Source organism: Scardinius erythrophthalmus (genome assembly GCF_964197995.2).
Source record: "Scardinius erythrophthalmus genome assembly, chromosome: 24".
Classification (NCBI taxonomy): domain Eukaryota; kingdom Metazoa; phylum Chordata; class Actinopteri; order Cypriniformes; family Leuciscidae; genus Scardinius; species Scardinius erythrophthalmus.
Window position 1 is genome coordinate 4,824,378 of NC_138244.1, and position 24,686 is coordinate 4,849,063.

General features: G+C 37.1%; 1 protein-coding gene across 1 annotated transcript in view; it reads left to right on the top strand.

Annotated features, from left to right (window-relative positions):
* Positions 1-3,130: 3,130 nt before the first annotated feature.
* The window catches only part of pparab (peroxisome proliferator-activated receptor alpha b), a 33,406-nt gene continuing 11,850 nt past the window's right edge, over positions 3,131-24,686 (top strand). The window contains exons 1-4 of the mRNA XM_081356454.1: positions 3,131-3,312; positions 14,860-15,105; positions 17,330-17,487; positions 23,311-23,449. Of these exons, the coding sequence (XP_081212580.1) occupies positions 14,898-15,105; positions 17,330-17,487; positions 23,311-23,449 (505 nt within the window). The 5' untranslated portion in view covers positions 3,131-3,312; positions 14,860-14,897. The remainder of the gene's footprint in view (positions 3,313-14,859; positions 15,106-17,329; positions 17,488-23,310; positions 23,450-24,686) is intronic.

A 24,686-nucleotide genomic window follows, 5' to 3' on the forward strand; every position in this document is an offset into this window, starting at 1 on the left:
ATACTATACAGAACGTTATGCATGTTAATAAGCAACTAGTTAATAGTGAGAATTAGACCCTAAACTAAAGTGTTACCAAAAAAATACTATGGAAGTTACGTAACTTCCACTGAAACAGGAAGCTAAGGCGGGACATATTGAATAGCCCCTCCCCCTTTTCAAATAGCCAATAGCGTCGTACTTCACAGCACCATGGAAGCGAATCCGAGCAATGATGATACGTTGGATTCAATAGTAGAGGTGTGAATAAATACTATACATTTCATTATTAACCACCGTACAGTTGGAAAACAGAATAAAACTCGAGTGTTTGAGCAACTGAACACATTATCTCCAACCCATAATGCTTTGTGACGCATCATCGGTTGCTTTGGCCATAGAGAGCCTAAGTCCCTCCCCTTCCGGTGGACCACCATGGGACCTTATTTCGGAAAAAATATTGTATGGTAGTTAATGGCGAGAGACAACAAATATTTTGATCTCGTTTGAATTGTGCCCTGAATTACACATATGATGTTGTCAATTTAAAAGATACATTTTAAAGTCAAGAAAGTCGCAGTTTGATGTAAAACTGTTGAGGTATAAGACGTAATTACAAAGACTACAAACCAAAAGGCGCACATGTGACGTCATACCTTTTCTCTCAATGAATGAAGCTAACTTTACTGAAGCTAACGCCTGTCATTTTTTCTATAGTCTTACATTATAATCGTAACGTTACGCCGTCATGCCTGAGTGTTTTGTACCAGACTGCACACAGACTGTTGGTGACATACATAGTGCGAGACGAGAGATGTAGTTCATTGAGCGATTTTCACATAAAACTAAATGTTACTCTTCTGTTTTATGACAAACTGTGACTTTCTTGACTTTCATAATTATCTTTTAAATTGACAAACATCATATGTGTAATTCAGGGCACAGTTCAGATGGAATAAAAAGATAAGTTGTCTCGCGTCATTGACTACCATACATATTTTTTCCCGAAATAAGGTCCCATGAGCCGGAAGCGGAGGGGAGGGACTTAGGCTCTCTATTGGTGTTTATAGCACAGGGGGCGGAGCTTTAGATTCTAGAGAGCATTTGATTGGACAGAAGATGTGATGAGAAGCTGAATGTCATAAAAATCCCTGATCCATTTTAGCGGAAGTGACAGAGAGTTTTGAATCTCCTAAATGTGAATTTTGTCATTGTTTTGGAACACAGCAGCTTATTCAAAACCTTAAGGCTAACATATTCATACTAAAAGCTAAAAAACGTATTTTCAGAGGGCCTTTAATGGGGACCAGCAACATTCTTCAAAATATCTTCTTTTGTGTTCAGCAGAAGACAGACATTTATACAGGTTTAGAACAACTTGAGGGTGAGTAAATGCTGTCAGAACTTTTACTTTTAGGTGAACTATCGCTTTAATGAGCAAACTCGTGCTCCAGACCTTGGGAGGCGTCCAGTTCCCGGCCAGCCATGCCGCTCCTGCCCAGATCCCTGCGTTACGTGACTGGCTCCGGTCAGAATCAGAATCTTTATTTGTCATTATACAAAAGAGTACAACGAAATGATATGCAACGAGTCCCCGGGCTGGCAGGGGTTTCTGGAGGCTGTCCATGAGGAGAGGACCTCACCTTCACTCTTCTTTTGCAATCTGGCCCACCCGCCCCCCTGGGCAATATCACTGCAAGCCCAACATTTGTGTCTGGAAGATTTCACAACATAAGCCCTATGTCTCTCCTCAAAGTGCTTTTGCAATGGAAAGAGTTTTTAAGTCGGATTAAACGCTGCTCTCTGCCAACCTGCCGGCTTGCCTCATCCCGAGATGTTCTTCATTCTGAATTGAAGAATAATGTAATAATGATATAGAATAAAACCTGTTGGTTTTGGTTAAATGTTGTAAAAAATAATCCTGTTAAAAAACGGTAAACTACTGGCAGCTGTGAAAATACGGTATGTGACTGTTTTTGAAATTAACAGCTAAATATTGTTTTTTTCAGCTATAAAACTGTAATTTAACTGCATAAAGCTGTTTAAACATTAACAGTAACACGCCGTAATTTTACAGTATGATGCTGGCAACCACAGCTGCCAGTAGTTTACTGTTTTTTTACAGAATTATTTTTTACAGTGTGTTTTTCTATTGTAATATACTTATTCCTGTGATCAAAGCTGAATTTTCACTCCAGTCTTCAGTGTCACATGATCCTTCAGGAATCATTCTAATATGATGTTTTATTATCAACATTGGAAACAGTTCTGCTGCTTCATATTTTTTTTTGTGATACTATTTTTCAGGATTATTTGATAAAATAAAAAGTAAAAAACAACAGCATTTATTCAAAATAGAAATATTTTCTAACAATATGAATCTTTATTATCACTTTTTATTAATTTAACACATCTTTGCTGAATAAAAATGTAAATTTCTTTTAGAAAAGGAAAATAAATTACTGACCACAAACTTTTGAACGGTAGTGTATATTGTTAAAAAAGATTTATATTTTAAATAAATGCTGTTCTTTTTTAAAAACTTTTTATTCATCAAACAATCCTAAAATAAAAGTAGCCTATGACTGCAAAAATATATTACTGTTTCCAACATTGATAATAAATCCTCATATTAGAGTGATTTCTGAAGGATCATGTGACACTGAAGACTGGAGTAATGATGCTGAAAATCCAGCTTTGATCACAGGAATAAATTATATTTTAAAGTATATTAAAATTTAAAAACGTTATTTTGAATTGTAATAATATTTCACAATATTACTGTTTTTTCTGTATTTTTGATCATATAAATGCAGCCTTGCAGCCAACAATAATGTCTTAATATACATTTCCTGCAGTACAGGATTGAAGGCCTATTGCATTCTGTCAGTGTTTAAGTTTACAGGATGATGGCGAGATGATACAGTTACTGTATGCAGTCGACAGACATGCAGCAATGTCCCCTGAACCCAGTCCAACCATTCAGACCATCTCATCATATACTGGCCATCATCCACACCACACTCCTCAACCAGTGCTCCTGGGGGCCGTCCTGCGCTCTGATTGGCCGAGCGCTGAGGTGTGTCGGGGGGTGTGTCTGTACGTCTGCATGATCATCTGTGCGTCATGACGCCGTTTCCGGGAGGCGCGCGAGACCTGCAGCTGCAGTTTGACAGCGGCGTAGACGTGCGACAGGACTCGGCGGAGGTTATGTGTTTATATTAATTATCATAAATGATATTATGCTGCAGTGATCGTGCTGACAGCACCGTTACAGGCTCACTGACGCCTCGAGACCCGATGTTCGACGAGCACTCGCTGCTGCAGCTAAAGGTCAGAGTCAGTGTTGTTGTGTGAAGTGAAAGGAGAACACTTCTATTCTATTCTATTCTATTCTATTCTATTCTATTCTATTCTATTCTATTCTATTCTATTCTATTCTATTCTGCTTTGTTTTATTCTATTATGTTCAGCCATGTTCTGTTTTGTTCTATTGTAGTTGCTCTTGCTATGTTACTGTATATTTGTTTTTTTATGTATTAAATATTGACAGTATATTTGTCTGTTTAAAGTCATACCTCAATGTTTTTGCAACGCTTATCTGAGCATATCAGATCGTTTTGTTGACATTATACCTTTTAGATTTGAGAAGAGCAGAGATTTTTGCTCTTCCAGTGAAAGTTACATAATATAATATTTAATAATAATAATGACATTATTAATATTAGTAATTATTCTTATCATTAATATTAGTGAAAAACAAGAAAAGTTTGTAAATCAGGCTTTGTTTAAATTTGTAGGTTAATCTCACTAAAAATCGAAAAGAAAAGAAGTATTTATACATTTGCATAAAGACTATGTTGCCTATTTTAAGTGCAGTTAACTTTTTGTATTGTTTTTAGTTCATGTGTTTTTTTTGTAACTACCTTGGAGTTAGAGCGGCACGATTCTGAACAGACAACTAAACAAAATAACGTCATTTACTAGAGGTTCTGACAAAATGTTAATTTCTGCAGTTTGTTAAAAAATCTATTTCATTTGAGGTCATTATTATTATTATTATTTAAATCGGGTTGAGTGAATGATTCAATGACTCACTCATAAAGACTTTGCGATCATTACTGGACGTGCTTTTGAGTCTTTTAAATGAATGATTCAATGACAAATACAATTTTAACAGTCACTTGTCGCCACCTACTGGTGTAATGATGTTACTGAACTCAATTTGAAGCGTCAAGTTACTTTCAAAAGGTGTTCATATCCAAACTTTTATTCCAGTACTTCTGTGATAATTTAAATGATTGAATCAGGATCGGCATCTTTTAACAATTAATCGTGCAGCTCTAATTGGAGTATTATACCATGATATATGAATTTGGTAATCAAGTGGAACCATCTGACAACATTATTGTACTATGGTATCACCACAGTACTTGTTGTTAAGCATCATGTCAGACACACTACATGATAATTTAGTGGTTAATACTGTCCTTTAATCCTATGGTGACCTCTTTGTGTCGTATCACCAGCTAGCTGAGCATGCATTTACAAGACCTTCCCAGCGTCCCGCAGGCATCCTCTAATCTGCGTTTACTGCGCTGTTTTCTCCCAAACCTGCTGTAATTCACTCTAACCTGCTCTCCCACAGCACATCTGTGATGTTAAGGGTGCCTTCTTCAAATATTCAACACGATAAAGCTGGTCGCAGTGTTATCAGACAGATTGCTTATGCTTTTAATGTGTTTGCAGAGCTGCAATAGAGAGTTTATTATGTGGTAAATGGGCATCTTAGAAGACCTGGACTGATTCATTCCAGTTAAGAAATAGTCGCTATGATCCTTTGTTCGGTGTAAGTGGGATTTTTTCTTATCCTAATCCAAAGAGTAAGTGTAATAGTAATGTTTGCTGTGATAATTAGTATTATTGGCCAAAATCTGAGCATCTTCATTCATTTTTCCACCTGTTTTATTGGTTTCCAGCTCTACTGTGACAAGCACAAGCATTGCCTTCAGGGATAAACTGCTGTCGAGCCCCAATAAACTCAAATATTTCGGCTGTTTAACTTTTGACAGTGAAACTAGTACCGTCAGCAGAGACGGCATGTTGCTGGACACGGGTTCTCGCAGACAGACGGTGTGTTGCAGCATGCATTACATGGCTCTCTGTAATTTGACCTAGATCTTGCAGTACCTGTCTCAGATTTACCAGCTACATAAATGCCATCTGGGTTTTTCCATCTCAGTTTATAATAACTGATGTTTCATAATTTTCTGGGAGGTTTGCTCTACCAGTTCTTCAGGTTGCAATTTATTTAGGAATCCATAACAGTAGTCTAACTCATGCATTATATTCTTCTCAAAGTCATATGATTGGCGAATTTTAGATTTTTTAAATCTTAACAAGAAAAAATAGTTTTTTCACCAGATAATGACTTGTGTCTGTCACATCTCATCATGTGACTTTACTTTAGTCATTTGGACTATTCTTTTATGTTTTATTAAAGTCAGCATGAAACGATTGCGATAGTATTTTTCTTTTCTATTTTGAGGAAACGGTTTTTCAAACAAGAACAAATGTGGGCGGAGCTTGATTTTGTCTGTGGGGAACTGATTGGATGGTTGTGGTTTGCTATTGGTGGATCTCAAGTTAGTGACAGGTTGTCATATTTGTTTTTTGTTTTCTATTTTCCTTTTTCTTTTTTCTATTTTGATGTATATCCGAGTGAAACGGCTAGTACTAGTTCGACAAGTTCGACAAACAAGTCAGCAAATGGGAAACTGGTAATTGCGGTAATTCCAACATTTGTAATTTCTGCTACACATTGGTTAAATTGTAACTGGCATTGCTTGGCTAATACAACAGACCCCTGGACACAAACCAGACTGTCCTATTCTCGCTGCGGGGCCGGTGTTTAAATTGCTAAAGCAGACACACTGCTTGAAGCACCAACCCCCATAAACTTGCATAACTGGACGTTCTGTGAGAGGTCATGGAGTTTACTTTGTGTTGTCGTAGTTGTGTTGACCTTTATTATTTGAGGTATATTTGACCTTTATCTGTGGAGTATTTTAGTGTTTAATCTTTGCAAAATATATTTACGGAAAATTCTCTTTTTCCCTTGTCAAAGTAATAGTTGTTAAAAATCTGTCATTATTTACTCACCCATATGACGTTCCTAAGTTGTGTTTTCCATGCAGCACAATTCCATGGAATTTTTTAACCTCTCGCATGTAGGATTGGGTATCGTTTGAATTTTAGTGATTCCAATTCTTATCGATTCCCAGTTTTGATTGCAATATGGTTTAAAAAAAATTAAGTCAAACATTTCGATGTCAAATATATTTATTCTGTGTGTTTTTGCAAAACATTCCATTGCAGCTGAAAACCATGAGCAATAATCAGCAGCCCAAAGAACAAACTAATAAACTAGACTAACTAATATAAATTTCAAACATTATTAAAGACAAGTAAACAATCAGTAATACAATGAGAACAAATAAGCAAATTAGCAATAGCACAAATAAATACAACTGAACAAAGTTCAGAAATTGATGTCTAAAGTAAAATAACTCTGCATAGTTTTCTTTTTATATTAATCCGTATTAAAGTTACAAAAGTTCTTCAGTCAAGATCAGTGAGTGATTTTCTTTTTCTTTTGTTCTTTGACTCACAGTAATGACACGAATATTAGGCTGCTGTCACTTTAAGACCTGATGCACTGATCCATTATACTGTTACACGTGAGTTTTCTTTCTCAACTGTCTGCATGAACTCAACACTTAACCGACTGTGTTTATGAGGATATTTTGACTTAATTTTGTGTGTATTTCTCTTTTCAAGCTCAAGAAAAAGTGAAAGAGAACTCAATTCAGTATTCGTGTGCAGAATTGAGTTTTCTTTCGCATCTTATTTGGCTTGAATGGTTTAAACCACATTAAAATGCGCACATAGGAATCGAAATTGAAATTTTATAACAAGTATCCGATTCCTGACCCTAAGTATCGATTTTCGATTCCCAACCATACTCACATTTGTGGGCGCTAGTTTGAATGTGCAGAGACCTACGATGTTTTAAACCATTACTGTTTTAATTGCATAGACATGCAAATAAGAACATTAACCAAGGGTTTACAAATGTACAGTGTGAAACTCAAAACCTGACTAGCCAGGATTATGTAATAACTCTCAGTGTCAAACATGTAAGAAGAGATAATATACCGTCAGACGGTCATAAACGCTAAATAAACGCAAAGCTTGTATTACCCTGAAGGAGTTTTATTGTGCAAACTGACCATCTGACTGTAAATGACCCGTGTATTGCACAGCCACTTATCAAAGAAATAAATAAATAAATGCATGTGATTTTTTTTATTATGTTGAGAGGAAAGAGAAAGCAAAGTGAAACACTAAACAGCCCGGGCTAATGGATAGTTTAGCAGTAAACATGCAAAAATATTTGGCTGCAGAAGGCCATGTTTGACCAGTCAGAAACAAGTATTTCAGAAAAGCCACAAGGAACAAGGAAAACCAAATCGGCCTCCATTACCACCATTGCATGATTGAGTGTCTTTAGTGTTAAGTAATTAATTTTCTCTCATGTCAGAACATGTTTTGCTTCTTCTGTCTGCCTCTCTGCAGTGTTTTCTTGCTCTCAAAATCATAAGCAAAATGCTAATCTCTCCTCGTCTCGTTCTGAGGGCGTTTGTCTGACTTGTGTTCTACCGGTTGGAATCTGACACGTCTAATCAGACCCTTCTTTTTTAGTTATTCAGCATAAGAGAATGGGAATGTTCTCGCTCGCTCTGTTCCCCCACTGTTTATTTTCCTAAAACAGGATTTTCAGGTCGGGCTGACTAGTTTTTCAATCCTAACCATGTCTGCGTCTCTGTAAAAGTTAACATTAGCGTCTCAATGACTTTTTTAAGTAGAACATGTACAGTACACTACTGGGGTCAGTTGGGATATATTTTTATGATTTTTACAAATCACAATGCACTTGTAATGAAAACTGGAACTTGGACATTCTGCTAAACATCTTCTTTTGTTGTCCATGGAAGAAAGCAAGTCTAATGGGTTTGGAACAACATGAGGGTGAAATGATGATAAGATGTTAATTTGTATCCCTTTATCTGTCACTTTTTCCTGCAAATTCTGCATTTACTAATGCACGTATATGCATGCATGAACGCAATTTTTACGTGCGGTTTTGTTTTTGTGAAAGTGTACACAGGCGGCCTCTTCCTCCCTCAGATGTTTTCAGACTGAGTTTTCCACTTTGTTTAAACATAGCCACGCATGTGTACTTTACGTATTTATTGCAACATCAGCACGTTGGGTTTGAAGAGACCTGTTGAAATACAAAACCACATTTTGGTTAACTCAGGCAAGGCAGGTATCTCTAAACCCAGTGACAGACGGAAAGACAGACTGACTTAATTGACCCTCGAGGGGAATTTCAGTTTAAGCCAACACAGAGCAGTTTTAAACGTGTCGTTTCCTGCGCTTTGACCTGATCTACTGTTGTCTCACTGCAGATTTAATCTCAGAAGCTTCTGTCCTGACAGACAATACTGAAGTTGTGTTCGCTGCTTAAGTCCGTCTGATGAGGACTCTAAACGTCCATCACACTAAATGACAGTGTCAGAGACAGACGTAAGCAGCTCAGGAGAGATTGTGAGTTAATGAGCCAGGACTCTCTGCTGAGGCCTGCAGGTGCTGTAAAATAAGGTGGCTACAACCACACTGTCGAATTTACGCATGTAACTTCTTTCAGTTTTACCCAGTAAACGAGGTATTGAGCACTGCACAAAGTCGACCAGAAATGACTGTAATTGCTCGTGCAAAACTTTCCACCACAGTGCCTGGCTGTTGCCATGCAGTTGCTAGGGTGTCATGAGTGGTTGCTGGGTTGTTGCTGGGTGGATGCTGGGTGGTTGCTGTGTGGTTGCTGTGTGGTTGCTGGGTGGTTGCTGTGTGTTTGCTGTGTGGTTGCTGGGTGGTTGCTGTGTGTTTGCTGTGTGGTTGCTGGGCGGTTGCTGGGTGGTTGCTGGGCGGTGAATGGGTGAATGCTGGGTGGTTGCTATGCAGTTGCTGGGTGGTTGCTGGGTGGATGCTTTGCGGTTGCTGCCTGGATGCTGGGTGGTTGCTGGGTGAATGCTGTGCGGTTGCTGTGCGGTTGCTGGGTGGATGCTGTGCGGTTGCTGTGCGGTTGCTGGGTGGATGCTGTGTGTTTGCTGTGTGGTTGCTGGGCGGTTGCTGGGTGGTTGCTGGGCGGTGAATGGGTAAATGCTGGGTGGTTGCTATGCAGTTGCTGGGTGGTTGCTGGGTGGATGCTGGGCGGTGACTGGGTGAATGCTGGGTGGTTGCTATGCAGTTGCTGTGTGGTTGCTGGGTGGATGCTGGGTGATGGCTGGGTAAATGCTGGGTGGATGCTGGGTGGATGTTTTGCGGTTGCTGCCTGGATGCTGGGTGGTTGCTGGGTGGATGCTGTGCGGTTGCTGTGCGGTTGCTGGGTGGATGCTGTGCGGTGGCTGGGTGGTTACTGGGTGAATGCTGTGCGGTGGCTGGGTGGTTACTGGGTGGATGCTGTGCGGTGGCTGGGTGGTTACTGGGTGAATGCTGTGCGGTTGCTGGGCGGTTGCTGGGCGGTTGCTGGGTGGATGCTTTGCGGTTGCTGGGTGGATGCTGGGTGATTGCTGGGTGGTTGCTGGGTGAATGCTGGGTGGATGCTGTGCGGTTGCATGGGCGGTGGCTGGGTGGATGCTGGGCGGTGGTTGCTGGGTGGATGCTTTGCGGTTGCTGGGTGATTGCTGGGTGAATACTGGGTGGATGCTGGGCGGTGGTTGCTGGTTGGTTGCTGGGTGGATGCTGTGCGGTTGCTTAAAAGTCAAAAGAGACAAAAGAGTAATACACAAAAGCAATATTTTTCCCTTGAGATTTATGTTTTCACTTCTTCACTATTTATTTCTTGACAAGCTTTCCTGTAGGCTAATTCATTGATTTGGTTTGTTGTTCTTCAGGTTAAAGTGGATAACAGGTGAATGTCATGAATCCGCCTGTAATGTGATGTATAGCCTACCCAGGGCAAGGGTTCGAGTTGATTTATTTAACAGTATTTGATTGAGTCATGAAAATGTATTACAGGCTAATATTATTTCCCCATATGTGTAGATTGCAAGTTGTTTTAGAGGGGAATTTGTTGTATTTGGAGATGAACTGACCAGTACTTTTACTGATATGTACAGTACTTTTACTGATATTTTTAGTAATTTTCAGGTATAGTGTCGTTTTTTTTTTTTAGTGTTTTGGGTCGTTTTGAAAAGTCTATGGATCTTTTTTCCTTTTCAAATCTTAGCAGATTTAGTTTTGATATTTTTAATTAGCATGCTTTGCTTAGTAAATGATGTGTCTTTGAATTCACCCTGTGTAGAGCACCATTGCTTAAAGCTATACACATTAAAATGTACATCTTTTGGCCCGTTCCGTTGCGTCACTTCTCATAGTTTGAGTGTTTTTTAAGTTCATAATAAAAGTGGTCAGGTAAACTGTTTAGTTTCCTGAACAATGATGTTTTCCGACACCCCAACTTTAGAGCATAAAGGCTTTTTTTAAGACAGTAAATACTGCCTATTTTGATTTTATGTTGACGTCCAAATATAGCAAAATATGTCAAGATGTGTGGCACCAAGTTTTATGTAAAAATAGGCTTTTAGACATTTAAATACACATTTACATTACATATTACATATTTGACGGATGCTTTTATGCAAAGCAGGGTTGCTATAGTTTTAAATTTAGCTTCTTTTTATGTCTTTGTTTGTATTTTCAGCTTATTTTAGGTTTATTTTTTTCTTTTAGATTCATACTTTTACGGCTGACCCATTGTCCTTGGAGTCGAATCCTGAACGTCCACTGATCCGTCACTGACCACAACCAGATTAAGAGCTGTTTAGTCATTTCAACTGATTCAATGATTTCAAATATTTCAAGCACTTTCCCACTTTCCCAGTCATTTTAGCACTTTTAAACTGTTAAAGAATGACTTGTGGCTTTCAGATTGTTTCGCTCCCACACGCTGATGTCCTGCGGCCTTAATGTTACCGTGATAATGTTACCGTGAGAAGTGTGCCATCCTGATGTCACCGGGTTTTGGTGTCCGGTTTTGTTGCATTGGCCCCTCATCCACCCCCAACCCACAATTTAGGTCATGTTGTGTGTTGAATTGCAACTTGAAACAAGACACGTACACCAGGCGCGTGAAGCATTTGCCACTGAACCCTGCTGGACTATGAGTACTTTCCATGTGTAAAGACACACAAACATCAGATCACATGTATAAACTCAAGAGGAAGGTGGGGTTTTGTTGTGGTTTTGCACATGCTGTTCTGACTCTAATTCTAGTGGGAATGAGCTCAGTTGTTTTGTATTTGCTGATATATTTAGCTAGTATCTTTGATAGATTTCATGCATTGATGACTTTCAGGACACTTCATTCAAACAGACTGTAAGTGCGTGTAGCGTTTCTGTCCGGGCCGCCCTATATCTCGGTTTTAATCCACTCTTATTATAATGCTGTTGAAGGAGTTGTCATTGATTCACTAAGATCGTCCTTGGCTGTCCAAGACTCTTTCCTGAAGCTAATAACTAATCCATTACTCCTCATAATTGTTGGTCTTAGCTCTAACCTTATTATGAACTTCATTTGTTGTTAATTATATTGTGTTTGCTCAGTAAAGCATCCGTTTCTTGATACTTTAAAAGGTAATATAATTAAAAACAGGATATTTCTTTGATCTTGGGAAATAAAAGAGTTCAGTCAGTGTATACTGTTACTCTAGACTTCGGTGGTGGCAAAGTATTCACACAAATTGCAATCATATATAATTGATATATATGCGAATTTCATCTAGTGGAAGCGTTTGGTACTGCGCCCAAACACAATCTTACTGAAAGCTTTTTTTTTTTAGATATTAAGCTTAAATTTGGTATTGGTACACAGCTTATTTAGACTTATGGCTTTGATTTTTCTCACAGTTTTAGAGTAAAATGTGTTTTGGAAAACATATATTTCATTTAAAAATTAAAAATGATATTTTTCTGCATTTCTCATAACAATAAATGTAAAATTTTATAACTTTTTTCACTTCAGGAATAATATGTCAATGGTCATCTTTAAAAAGAGACCAAACTTAAGTCTGTGGTCCAAAACTTTCACGATTTAAGTGGGAAATTTAGTTTTCAGGTCCATGCTCAAAAAGTGAATAAATGGATTATAACTACAGCATAAATATAATTTAGAGCAAAAAATCCCCTAAAAATACAAAATATTAAACAAAAAACATTAACGAACTAAAATATAATACAATAATTTCATTTAAAAAAAAAAATCTGTCATTTTTGGCCCATATTTTTTAGGGTTAACTGTCTGATTTAACTATATTATCGGCCAGCTCTTTATACAAAGTTGTATATATAAGAATGTATAAGGATAAACTTTAAAGCACACATACATTATAGCATGTGTCTCAGTATTGCTTGTATCGTTGCAAAATGTAAACAATATTATTGTTCAGCTCTAATCTGCTAAATGCAACTATAGGGGATATTAAGAGATATGAAGATATAATGAACATTAACATCGTGATTTTCTGTAAAGCTAGTTTGAAACGATGTGTATTGTGAAAAGCACTATATAAATAAATTTGACTTGACAGTATTGACTCAACATAAACAACTTATTTATAAGCTTTCGGTAGATTCCAGAATTGACACAAGGAAGAGCTTACGGTTACGTTTCGGTTAATTATCCAAGAATTAATTTAAGTGGACTTTAGAGAAAAAAAACGTAAAATTCTATTGAGAAAAATAAGTGACAGAAATGTTTTGGCAGCGTCCACTGATCTAGGATGGAAATCAATGCCCCTGGAAAACTGTACATGCCATATGGTTGTACTGTCCAGCCGGATAAATACCGTACACATGTACTTCTGGTGGTGTGTTGGAAATGTGTGTCTGTGACTGTGACCACTGGCTGCTCTCTCGGTGTGTGTCCGGCTGAGACGAGTGAACAGGGAACAGTGTGTCCTGGCGGAGCGAGTAGGTGTTAAACATGGAGCCGCGGACACATTCAACAAGCTCGCATTACATACAGGACCTTTGTTTAATCGCACGGGTCTTACATAATCGTGAAGCGGCGAAGTATTTATTCTACTGCAGCTGATTGGGTCGCCTGCTCTTTTTTTTACATTTTCATTTAATTGGTGTTCAAGCCCTCTGTGGTTTAAGAGTATAAATAGAAAAAAAGCTAATGGTCAATTGTTTAAACTTTTTTATTACATTTTAACTAAAAACATACATATACATTTCCATGTAACATAGAAAACAACAACAACACACACACACACACAAAAAGTATTTTCTTAGTCTTCTATTAACACCTTTCCAACTCCACCACTTTTTAATCTGAAAGGTCCCCAAACTCCATCATAAACCGTATATTTATCCCTTAAAAATATAAGTTATCTTTTCTATTGACATATTTGTTACCATTTCTATAGTCAATTGTTAAAGTCTGTACTTTAACAGACTTTAATAGTCCTAAATTGCTGTCCCAATTCCATTTTTTTTAATTCTTTTAAAATTTTTCTGAATTCAGTTTGAATGTTTAAATGAACTTTTAGTAATCAAAATGTGTGTCTAATTAGTTTTAAATCATTAAAACACAAGTTAACACCGATTTATTAAAAGTTTAACAAAAGTTGATACTGAAAGTTCCCAGTTAAATACTGTTTTTCTTACATACTGGCTTCTTTGAGGAAGTACTCTCCAGCATATGTTTTACATGCTATCTAATAAATGTACATGTTTATGGTTTATAGTAACATAGTTCAGAGTGCAATACAAAAGAAAAACGTTTTTGAAAAATGTTGGTGTACTTAAAAGTATACTTTACACTTAAAAGTATACTTTTATAACCTAAAAAGCGGGCCAATTTAGTTCCAAGAAGTATTGAAGTAGTACACAAGTATACTTCTAGTACATTGAATTTAGTATACATGCTACATAAAGTATACTTGGAAAATATACTTAAACTTTACTTAAATTTAATTGATCAAATTAACTTGATGAGAAGACAACATTTGAAGATTGTTTTTTTTTTCTCTGTAGAATCAAGTTGCTCTCCATTTCATCTCATTGCTTAGAAAAACTCAAAGTACCATGGTAATTTCATGTGAAACTCTCTGTACTTTTTTTGAACCTGTTATTTATAAACTCGCTCTGAAGTCATGTGATCTAGCCCTCAGATGAACTATTAACACTTGCATTGTGTCATAAGTTCATGAAACTCGCATGACCTCAAAATAGACCTGTATTAGTGTCATGCGAGTAAATGCTTAACACATCAAGGATATTCACTCTGTATCTGCACAGTCTCTTTCGAGCTCGCGGCTCCTGTGGCCTGGTTTTGCTCTCTGATTTTCTCTCGGTGTCAGACAGACGCAACACAGACGTGTAGATAAGGCTATTTAGGGTGAACTTAACCATAATTACTGCTAAAAAAAAATATTGCAGACAACGTAAAGCTTTTAGTAGGGCTATAATATCTGACAAGCTGTTATTTGTTGTACCTTAATTAAATGAGACGAGACTGTGATTTATGTTGAGATTAACCTGTGATTATCCCTAACCCTGGTGTGATTCTGTGTTGTTATTGCTAAAAAACGATCAAAAGTCGTTTTCAGTTATTGAAATTAAACTATATATCTATCTATAAACAATTTAAAAACTATATTAAGTATTATATGTATATATCATGTGCTCCGGTTACAGTATCTATATATACAATACATTTTCTTTAATATGTCTATGTGGTTCCTCCAGGCTGATGTGTGATTCTCGCTCTGGCCCTGTCCGCCAGCATGGTAGACATGGAGAACCACTACAGCGCCCCGTCGCCGCTGAACGACGCAGTGCTGGACAGCCCGTTGTGCAGGGACTTCATCGGGGGAATGGGAGACCTTCAGGACATCTCTCAGTCCATGGATGAAGACGCTCTCAGCAGCTTCGAGGTGACCGAGAACCAGTCGTCGGGTCTGGGCTCCGGATCGGAGAGCTCCACTGCGTTAGGTACCCAGATGCTGCCACTCAAACACACTCTGACTTTTTAAGAAAAGACACTTTTCCATGCAATTAAATTGCATTTCATTGCACTGCGTTGCATTGCATTGCATTGCATGACATGACATTACATTGCATTACATTGCATTACTTTGCATTGCATTACCTTACATGACATTGCATTACATTACATTACATTGCATTGCATTGCATTGCATTGCATTGCATTGCGTTACTTTGCATTGCATTACATTGCATTGCATTGAATTACATTACATTGCATTACATTACATTACATTACATTGCATTGCATTTCATTACATTACATTACATTACATTACATTGCATTGCATTGCATTGCATTGCATTGCATTGCATTACATTGCATTGCATTGCATTGCATTACATTACATTGCATTGCATTACTTTGCATGACTTTGCATTGCATTACATTGCATTGAATTACATTACATTGCATTACATTACATTACATTGCATTACATTGCATTACATTGGATTACATTACATTACATTGCATTGCATTACTTTGCATGACTTTGCATTGCATTACATTACATTACATTGCATTACATTACATTACATTGCATTGCATTGCATTGGATTACATTACATTGCATTGCATTGCATTACTTTGCATGACTTTGCATTACATTACATTACATTACATTACATTGCATTGCATTGCATTACTTTGCATGACTTTGCATTACATTACATTACATTACATTGCATTGCATTTGCAGCTGATTTGCAAAGAATAAAAACAGGAACTACTCTACATAAGAATGCAAATGCAGATGTTATTGCGTTGCTAACATGTTGTTAACATTTACATTTTGTTAGACTTATGCTTCTGAAAAAAAATTTAGAGAAACAATTTGCCAATATGATAAAAACTTAAGATATATGAAAGAAATATCATCCCAAAGAAAAGTTTTTTTCATCGTCATATCTCATAATGGGATTTTTTGTTTTTTTTTATTGGCATATTGCATTAAAAAATGCTAGTTAAAATTTGTTTTTAAGTAGTTCAACATGTTTTTGCCTTCATGTACTTGCATAGAGAATGTTGTGGTTATTATGCAGCATTATAATTTTCATATGCTGTCAGGCAGAAAATGAAGGTGTTTCCTCATTGCTTTCAGCGCATATTCCATTGATTTATCAGATGTTATGTATGTGCAAATTATCTAGAATCATTTGAAATGTTTGACCTTTTAGACCTTGTTGTGTTGCAGTTTTTGGTTAATCTTGTGGTTCTGTAATGTCTGACCTAGTTTTCACTTCTAGAAGCTCAATGGAATCCGTATTATTTCTGTGAACAAACTTCACATTCCTAAATTTAAACCTCAAGGGCAGAAATGATTTGTTTCAGAATCATAACCTGCTGTTGTGGTTGAGTAGTGTTGAGGTTAAAACACCATACATGAGAAATGAGGAAGTGACATCATGGAAATGTGTGATGATGAAGCAGCAGAAAGTCAGAGCAGTGAATTGGATTTCTCTCAAGGAGGTAAACAGGTGGCTTTGGCTTTATGTTTGGTCATAAAATGTTGTCAAATGTAAAGATTTTGAAGTATTTCATTGATTATTAGAAGACTAATAGTAATTTCACACTACTCTCTTTGTTATTACACTGCAAAGCTTTGTATATGTGTGTGTATGTACTTATAATGTATGTACTTAATAATAATCAGAATTGTTTCTTGATCATCAAATCATCATATTGGGATCATGTGACGCTGAAGACTGGAGTAATGATGCTGAAAATTCAGCTTGGAATAAATTACAGTTTACTATATATTCACACAGAAAACACTTATTTTAAATTGTAATAATATTTCACAATATTTCTGTATTTATATTTTAATATTTGTTTTATCAAATAAATGCATCTTTCATAAACATTAAAAAATCTGAGCCCAAACTCGGTTGTTGTATGGGGACGGATACATAGATAGATTTTGTATTGTAATATATTGTATTTATTTTAGTGTGTTTCTTTGTCATTTTTATTTATTTATTTTTTTTAATTTGTTTTATCTATTCTATTCTATTGAATGACATTGATTTTCTAATTTCCTTATAGATCATTTTTAATTGTGCATATTTGTTTTTTGTATCGTCTTGTCTTGTTTTGTTGAATGAGTGTCTTTCTAGTCGTGATTTAGATCACTTTTAAGTGTGCACATTTGTTTGCTCACTCGTGTAGATGCCCTGACTCCTGCGTCCAGCCCGTCGTCATGTGTGTACGGTGGCCCGGCGGGACCAGAAGAGTTCACCTCCACCTCTCTGAACCTGGAGTGCCGCGTGTGCTCGGACCGCGCGTCAGGATACCACTATGGAGTTCACGCATGCGAAGGCTGTAAGGTGAGACCGGTGTTCACCCGAAAATGAAAATGAACCCATAATTTACTCCAGGGGTTAATATAGGCCTTCTTGAAAGAAAAATATCCATATTATAACTTTATAAACTATAATCACTGGATTCCGGTAATGTACTCGGGTTGTTATTTTTATTTTATAACTAATACTGGAGCCAGATGTTTGTTGCAAATAATATGTGCTATATATATATATAGTTTTTATTTATTATTATTTATATATATATATATATATATATGTATATATATATATAGTTTTTTATTATTATAATTATTTATCAATGATGTCAAAGTAGGATGTTTTCATATATTATCACAATATTTACCTGATAACTACTATGCAGAATGCATGTTTTTTTGTTTAGTCTTTTTTATTTTCAATAATCATTAAACTACATCAATCAAAACTTTACATGTAATGGGTAAATATACTATAATACATTAATAATTAGTGGCCAATGCCGATATATCGGCCGATATTGGACATTTTTTAGATATTTCCCGATTAGTTTTTCTTTTTATATATATTAAATGTTTATATGTTTAAATATATGTTTAAGTTTAAATGTTTATATATACATAAATGTTAATTATAAATGTATTGGCTTTATATCAGCCACCCTGCTCTCTAAGATATCGGCATCAGCTTTAAAAAAAACGTATCAGTTGAGCGCTATTAATAATAATAATAATAATTATTATTATTATTAAATCAATATTATTATTATTAAAAATCAGTTGACAGTGCCATCGTTAACGAACATTGATCAAACCGATAACTAATGCTTGCACTGCATCTCTCATGACATTTCCACATAATGCTCATCTTTATGGTTCTGTATATTTTGACACCTCACGTCATAACTTTCTTCACCCCCACAATGCTCTCTGATCGCAAAGAAACGCTGGAAGCTATTTATTCATCTGTCATCCGACTTACAGTAGGCCTGTCAAGCTCTGGCCTTGACCCTGATGTTCAAACACGGGCAACAGGTGCGTCCTCGCCCCGTCCTGTGTAAGTTATGTGACCGCTTGAGCCAGGCCACAGGGACACAGCTGCAGAGGTCAGCATGCTTTAGTAGGGGTTAAATAAAGCCTGTGTGATGTCATGATGCAGTGTGTATCATTTATACAGGCTTATATACTTATTTATACTCATTTCTAATACTGTGGAGGAAGAGCAGTACGCCAGGTAAAGCGCATTTCATTAGACTCACACTCTGGACCAGAGAGTACAATAAAATTATACGTAATAATATATATGTGACCCTGGATCACAAAACCAGTCACGAGTCGCACGGGTATATTTGTGGCAATAGCCAACAATACATTGTAAGGGTCAAAATTATTGATTTTTCTTTTATGCCAAAAATCATTAGGATATTAAGTAAAGCTCATGTTCCATGAAGATATTTAGTAAATTTCCTACTGTAAATATATAAAACATGTATTTTTGTGAGTGAATGCAGCACAATCGCCAACATAAATGGACAACTTTAAAGGAGATTTTCTCAATGTTTCGATTTTTCTGCACCCTCAGATTCCAGATTTTCAAATAGTTTCATATTGTCCTATCATAACAAACCATACATCAATGGAAAGCTTATTTATCCAGCTTTCAGATGATGTATAAATCAAAATTTCAAAAAAATTGACCCATGTGACTGGTTTTGTCGTCGAGGCTCACATATTTACATTGCATATTAATTAACGGTGGGAGATAAAATGATTCTCCGATGCATCAATGACTCCGGAAACTTCAGAATTGAAGTCTGAAATGTGAAAACGGCATTAGTGTGAATTCAGATCTATGATGTCATCAGCAATGATGCTTAGAAAAAGAGAAAAATTCCTCAAATGCGCTTGTCTAGAACTCTTCAGATATTCATAATGAAGCACTCTTAAAGCTACACTGTGTAGGATTTCTCCCATCTAGCGGTGAAATTGTTTATGACTACCAACTGAATATTACTTTCTAGCCCCTCCCATTCCGAGGGCGCTTTAACTTCTACGGTGGCCGTATTATTTAAAATCTGCCGGCAGTCACGAGTAATCTCCCCCTCGCATTCGTCACGGCGCCACTGAGTGTAAAAACGCGAAAGGCGAAGCTTGAATTTCCAGGTATGTCCCTCTTTGGCTAATGTATTTTCAAGATGGATGCCAACATGGCTGCCGCCAGTCGAGCGACTCGCTCGTATGTTTTCTAAATGGCAGATTCTACGCTTACGAGCATACTTGATTAGTTGGTAGAAGTAATTACACATTAATGAGAACATATCAAGAACAAAGTGTTTTTTGCTAAGAATCAACTTGAAAATGACACAGTGTAGCTTTAAGGCCCGTTCAGGTTCACACCAAGAACGATAACTATATCGATTACTATATTAGCGTCCACATCATTATCTGCAGTTTTGTCGTCTACCACTTTAAATGCTCAAACTCTTTAAAGTCAGGTGGATTCTGATTGGCTGTCAGTGTTTTTATCGTTTATCAGCTGGAAAAAAACGTGATTTCAACAATATCGTTATAGTTGTGGTGCGGACTCTGCTATTCTTTTATATTTAGACCAAGTTTTAGAACTATATCTTTATCGTTACCGATATAGTTATCGTCCTTAGTGTGAATGGCCTTTAGATATAAGTGCACTCATTATCACCCCTAATATCCAATTCAATTCACATTTGTTCGTATAGCGCTTTCACAATACACATTGTTTCAAAGCAGCTTTACAGAAAGTGCATGAGTCCACATTACACTGTTATCAGAGGTAACTGTCTTAAGGTGATGATACACAGGGCAACTTTTTGGGCAATGTTGCCGTCAACGGGCAACCAGATGAGACACAGGGCCCATGACCGATCTAAATTATCCAGATATATATTTATTGCCCATTTTCAATGGGAAAGTGCCCAAGCAACAATCGATTGGAAAGATTGCCCAGCAACATTGCTCAAAAAGTTGCCCTGTGTATCATCACCTTTAGTTATGTATTTCAGAAATGTACATATACAAATCACAGTTAGCTAAAAAATTATTAATTTAACCAATGTAAAAATTTAAGGCAGAAACAAAGAGCTCACTGAAGTAATGAATACTTGTTTGTTAATAAATGATTATGACAGAAAGTTGTAGCATTGGTGCATATGTTAATATTAATATAGGATTTATTTGATGTGCTTTACAGCAAACATTAGCTCGCTGAATCAGATTTTAGAGCCATAACTATTGATTTCATAACTCACTCCCCTGCGCCTCCATCTGCTCGGTCACGTTAGATGCCCGTGATTTGGCCGGTTGAGGAACATGCGGTCCGGAGCACGTCGTCTTCCAGCGGGACCAACACCTCCCGCGTTTCTGTCCTCGACTCAACCTCTCCTCCTCTTCCTCTCCATCTCCCTCTGTATAATCTCCCTTTCGAAACAGTGTTTCCAGGGACAAAAATGGCTCAATATGTGTGAAGCAACATCCATTAGTTTTTACAACCCCTTCCCTTCTTGCCAGCCTGCACTTTGAGTCTCTGCTCTCGCTGGCAAACCGCTGGTCGTCTTCATCGCTTTGCCAGATTGTGCAAGCCACTTGATTTCATGCTTTGGATGCATTTATGACATTCGGATCTGGCCTGTTCGTTATTTCCAGGGATACTGAGGAGAATAACGCTTTGATATCAAGGTTTGAAATGGTTATATGGCGATGTTGGCCGTTGCAGCAGAGGTTAATCGTCAAATATGTTCAAAAAGGGCTGTCACTAATGATTCATTTTATAATCGCTTTGATTATTTTGACGATTAATCGAGTAATCCGGAAAAAAAATTAAACGACAATTCACATATTTAGAAATATATTGATGTATTCTCCTGTGTTGCAGAGTGATTTACGTTACAAATCTGGAGAAATGATGCACGTTGTTTCACCTGATGAACGTTATAAGCAACACAAAATGGGGTTTGTTAACTAGCGTCGCCAACTTCAGAAAAGAAAAATGCGGGACAATCGTGGTTCTTTACAGGAAAATAAGGGACACTCATAATATTTGTACTGTATCACACAGTATATGTCATTTCAGGTTCGTACTTGTTTAAAATTTTCTCTGATATAAACACATTTGTTTTGCTTAACCTGTGTACAATTTAATTCTAAAACGAATTTTAAGGTCACACAAAAAAGTCACATTACACACAAACCATAGTTCAAAATAATAGCATTTATCTGAAATAGAAATTTTTTGTAACATTACACTCTAAAAAATGCTGGGTTGTTTTAACCCAAACATTGGGTTAAAAATGTCATTTAAAAATTTAACCCAACGGCTGAGTTTGTCTGTATTTGACCCAAAGTTGGGTTAAAACAACCCAGCATTTTTTTTGAGTTTAGACATTTTAAAGAAATTAAAGAAAGTAATAGCATACTTTTCCCTCAGGAAGATTTCATGTTTTCTTGCGTGGATGTTGGACTCATGAACAATAATCACATTGTTTGAATTCACCAAAACTGATTTGCCGAAATCAAAACCCGGGCAGACAGTGAAAGGGATTTGCCGTTAGCGCGAGTCCGGAATCTCCGGATCGAACCGGGAGCGACCAGACAGCAGATCAAACAATAATTTGTCCCAAAAGAATAATTAATTCTCAATTTAGAGTTTGTTATTGGTATGGTCTGATGCGCGTGAGTGTGGGCTGTGATTGGATGATGCGCCGTCGTGATCATTCTCAAGTGTCATGTTGCTGTTGTATCAGTCGGTGGTTAGATCAGCGTAGCAGTCTATTTAATCGGGACAAATAAATTAGGCCCAAAATACGGGACGTCTAGGCTAATTCGGGACAGTTGGCAACCCTATTGTTAACCGAGTTGCTGAAACACGTAACCTGCACGCGTGTGAATAATTAAAGAGCCGCGCTTCACTCTGAAACCCGCGGCGCATATACTTATTTCGTTAAATCACAGACTTCACAAAAGCACTATGCAAAACTATGATTTTTAAAAGATTTAAATATAACATGAAGCCTTATAAAATGATCTAATAACGCAGTTCATGGATTCTCGTCCATAGAATTCGCAGCTTCTGGTATTTTGCAGACACAAGTAAATTGCAATCGAGGATTTTATCTGGGAATTTAATCGAGGAATCGCGACAGCCCTGTTTCGAATATGAATGTTAGTTAGGATTATGTGGTGTTACAATATAAATAGTGCAATGTGCTTTTATGTGCTTACTGCGGATATACACTACCGTTGTAGTGTATTTGTGCAGCTATCTTTACTATATTTTAATTTAGTTTTATATTAAAGCAATATTCATTTTCATTTATAAAATATTTAATTCACTGAATAATCCCAAACTAGGCATTGCAACATGGTTATTTAATATATAAAAAAAAATTCAAAGCTCTTCCGGCAAGAATAACTGTATTTTGATGTATGATCATACTGTTCTCCCCTAATGTTAAGGAAGTGATCCCCATGGGTCGGATTATCAACCTCATTCCTATTTTGAATCTCTGTCACTATGCCTGGAAGGCAGAGGCTGCGTTTCCAAGAGAGGAAACCCCGACGGATCCAAGGACGAATGAGGACAAACACAACCTTCGAATGTCCTGCCAGCCCTATTTGGAGAAGCGCCTGGTTTAGATTGTGTACATAATTTTCTGTCCCGTTTTAATAGAGAGATATGAACTTCAAATGGAACGAGCAGTCTTTAAAGTGTACAGAACAGGACAGACGCTTAAAACAAGCGATGACCTGACCTTTAAAAATGTGTAATTTGGTGTTTTTCTTAGAATCAAACTGGATTTCTGTTTCTCCCACTTTGTAGGGTTTCTTCCGTCGGACCATTCGCCTCAAACTGGAGTATGATAAGTGTGAACGCCGCTGTAAGATCCAAAAGAGGAACCGAAACAAGTGCCAATACTGTCGCTTTCAGAAGTGCCTGTCAGTTGGCATGTCCCACAATGGTATGTATGACAAACTTGCATCTCAAACACATAGCCCTAGTTTTATGGTAATTGTATCTCATGGAAACCAGTACAACACTGGCCAGTGATCTTCCTCAAGGTTAACGTTCTGGATAATCTTTGACTAAATGAGCAAGTCTTTGTCCTTGAGATATCAGTGCATTGACTTGCATTGTTGCATTGCATTGTTTTCAGTCTAGAGTCAAAGGTTATCTTTCATGAGGCCCGCTGTGCTGAAGCGCTCATCTTGCACAGACTTTATGACTAGCAAAGGCATGTGCTGAAATCGTGCTATGGTCGAAGTCCGTAACCCGAACCGTGTACACTTGAAAACACACAGCGAGGCGTGATCACCCGAGCCCTATTCCTCACAGCGATGTAGGATAGCTGCTAAAATTAGCTACTTTATGTTTTTTGGTCCTTTTGATAGAAATACTAACTATGAAATGTGTTGGAATAGAGACTAAAGAAACGGATATGGGTTGTCCCATTCTTTTCCTTATTAAAGTGGTTTATCTTTCACGTCGTAAGCTGAGATAAACATATGTGCCATTGGACGCTTGCTTTAGGATAGGCATCTGCTTCAAATCTGCTCATCCCAGTGAAAGTTAAAACCAGCAGCATTCCTGTTATCTCCAAACGCTGGAGTATTAGACCTAACCAGCATAAAGTAGCATAAAGTGCTTGTAAAGTGCTTGAAAATCAAGCTTTTAATGTTGTTTATACGTCTATGTGGTGTTTTTAATATGCTTTAAGACAAACCATGTGTAAATTCATAAGTCTATGAAGTAGTATTTTCTCCTTAAAACTGCAGTGAACCAAAGACAGTCTCAAAAACACGCTTTGAAATCGCTGGTGTTTCTGACGTCACAAACTACCTTGTAACCAATCAGATCAACGTGTGATCGTCAACCAGTGGATCTCTGAGCTGAGTGAGTGAGTGGAGGCGGGGCTCATTTGCATATTCATAGAACCGCGCATACTAAATTAGGCAAGGGTGTCGAGTTACATTCAAGATATTTTAAGGCATGAAGAATTTTCTTTCCAAGGAAAAAACGTTTCAATATGTCATTTCAAAGATGAGTTTTAAGGGATAAAATGATTGACTTTAAAGTGATAGTTCACAGAAAAATGAAAGTTCTGTCATCATTTATTCACCCTCATGTCGCGCCTTTTTACATGTTGGACTGCAGGGGTTGTGGTTCAAAAATGACTAAAAATCAACGTGAATGCATTA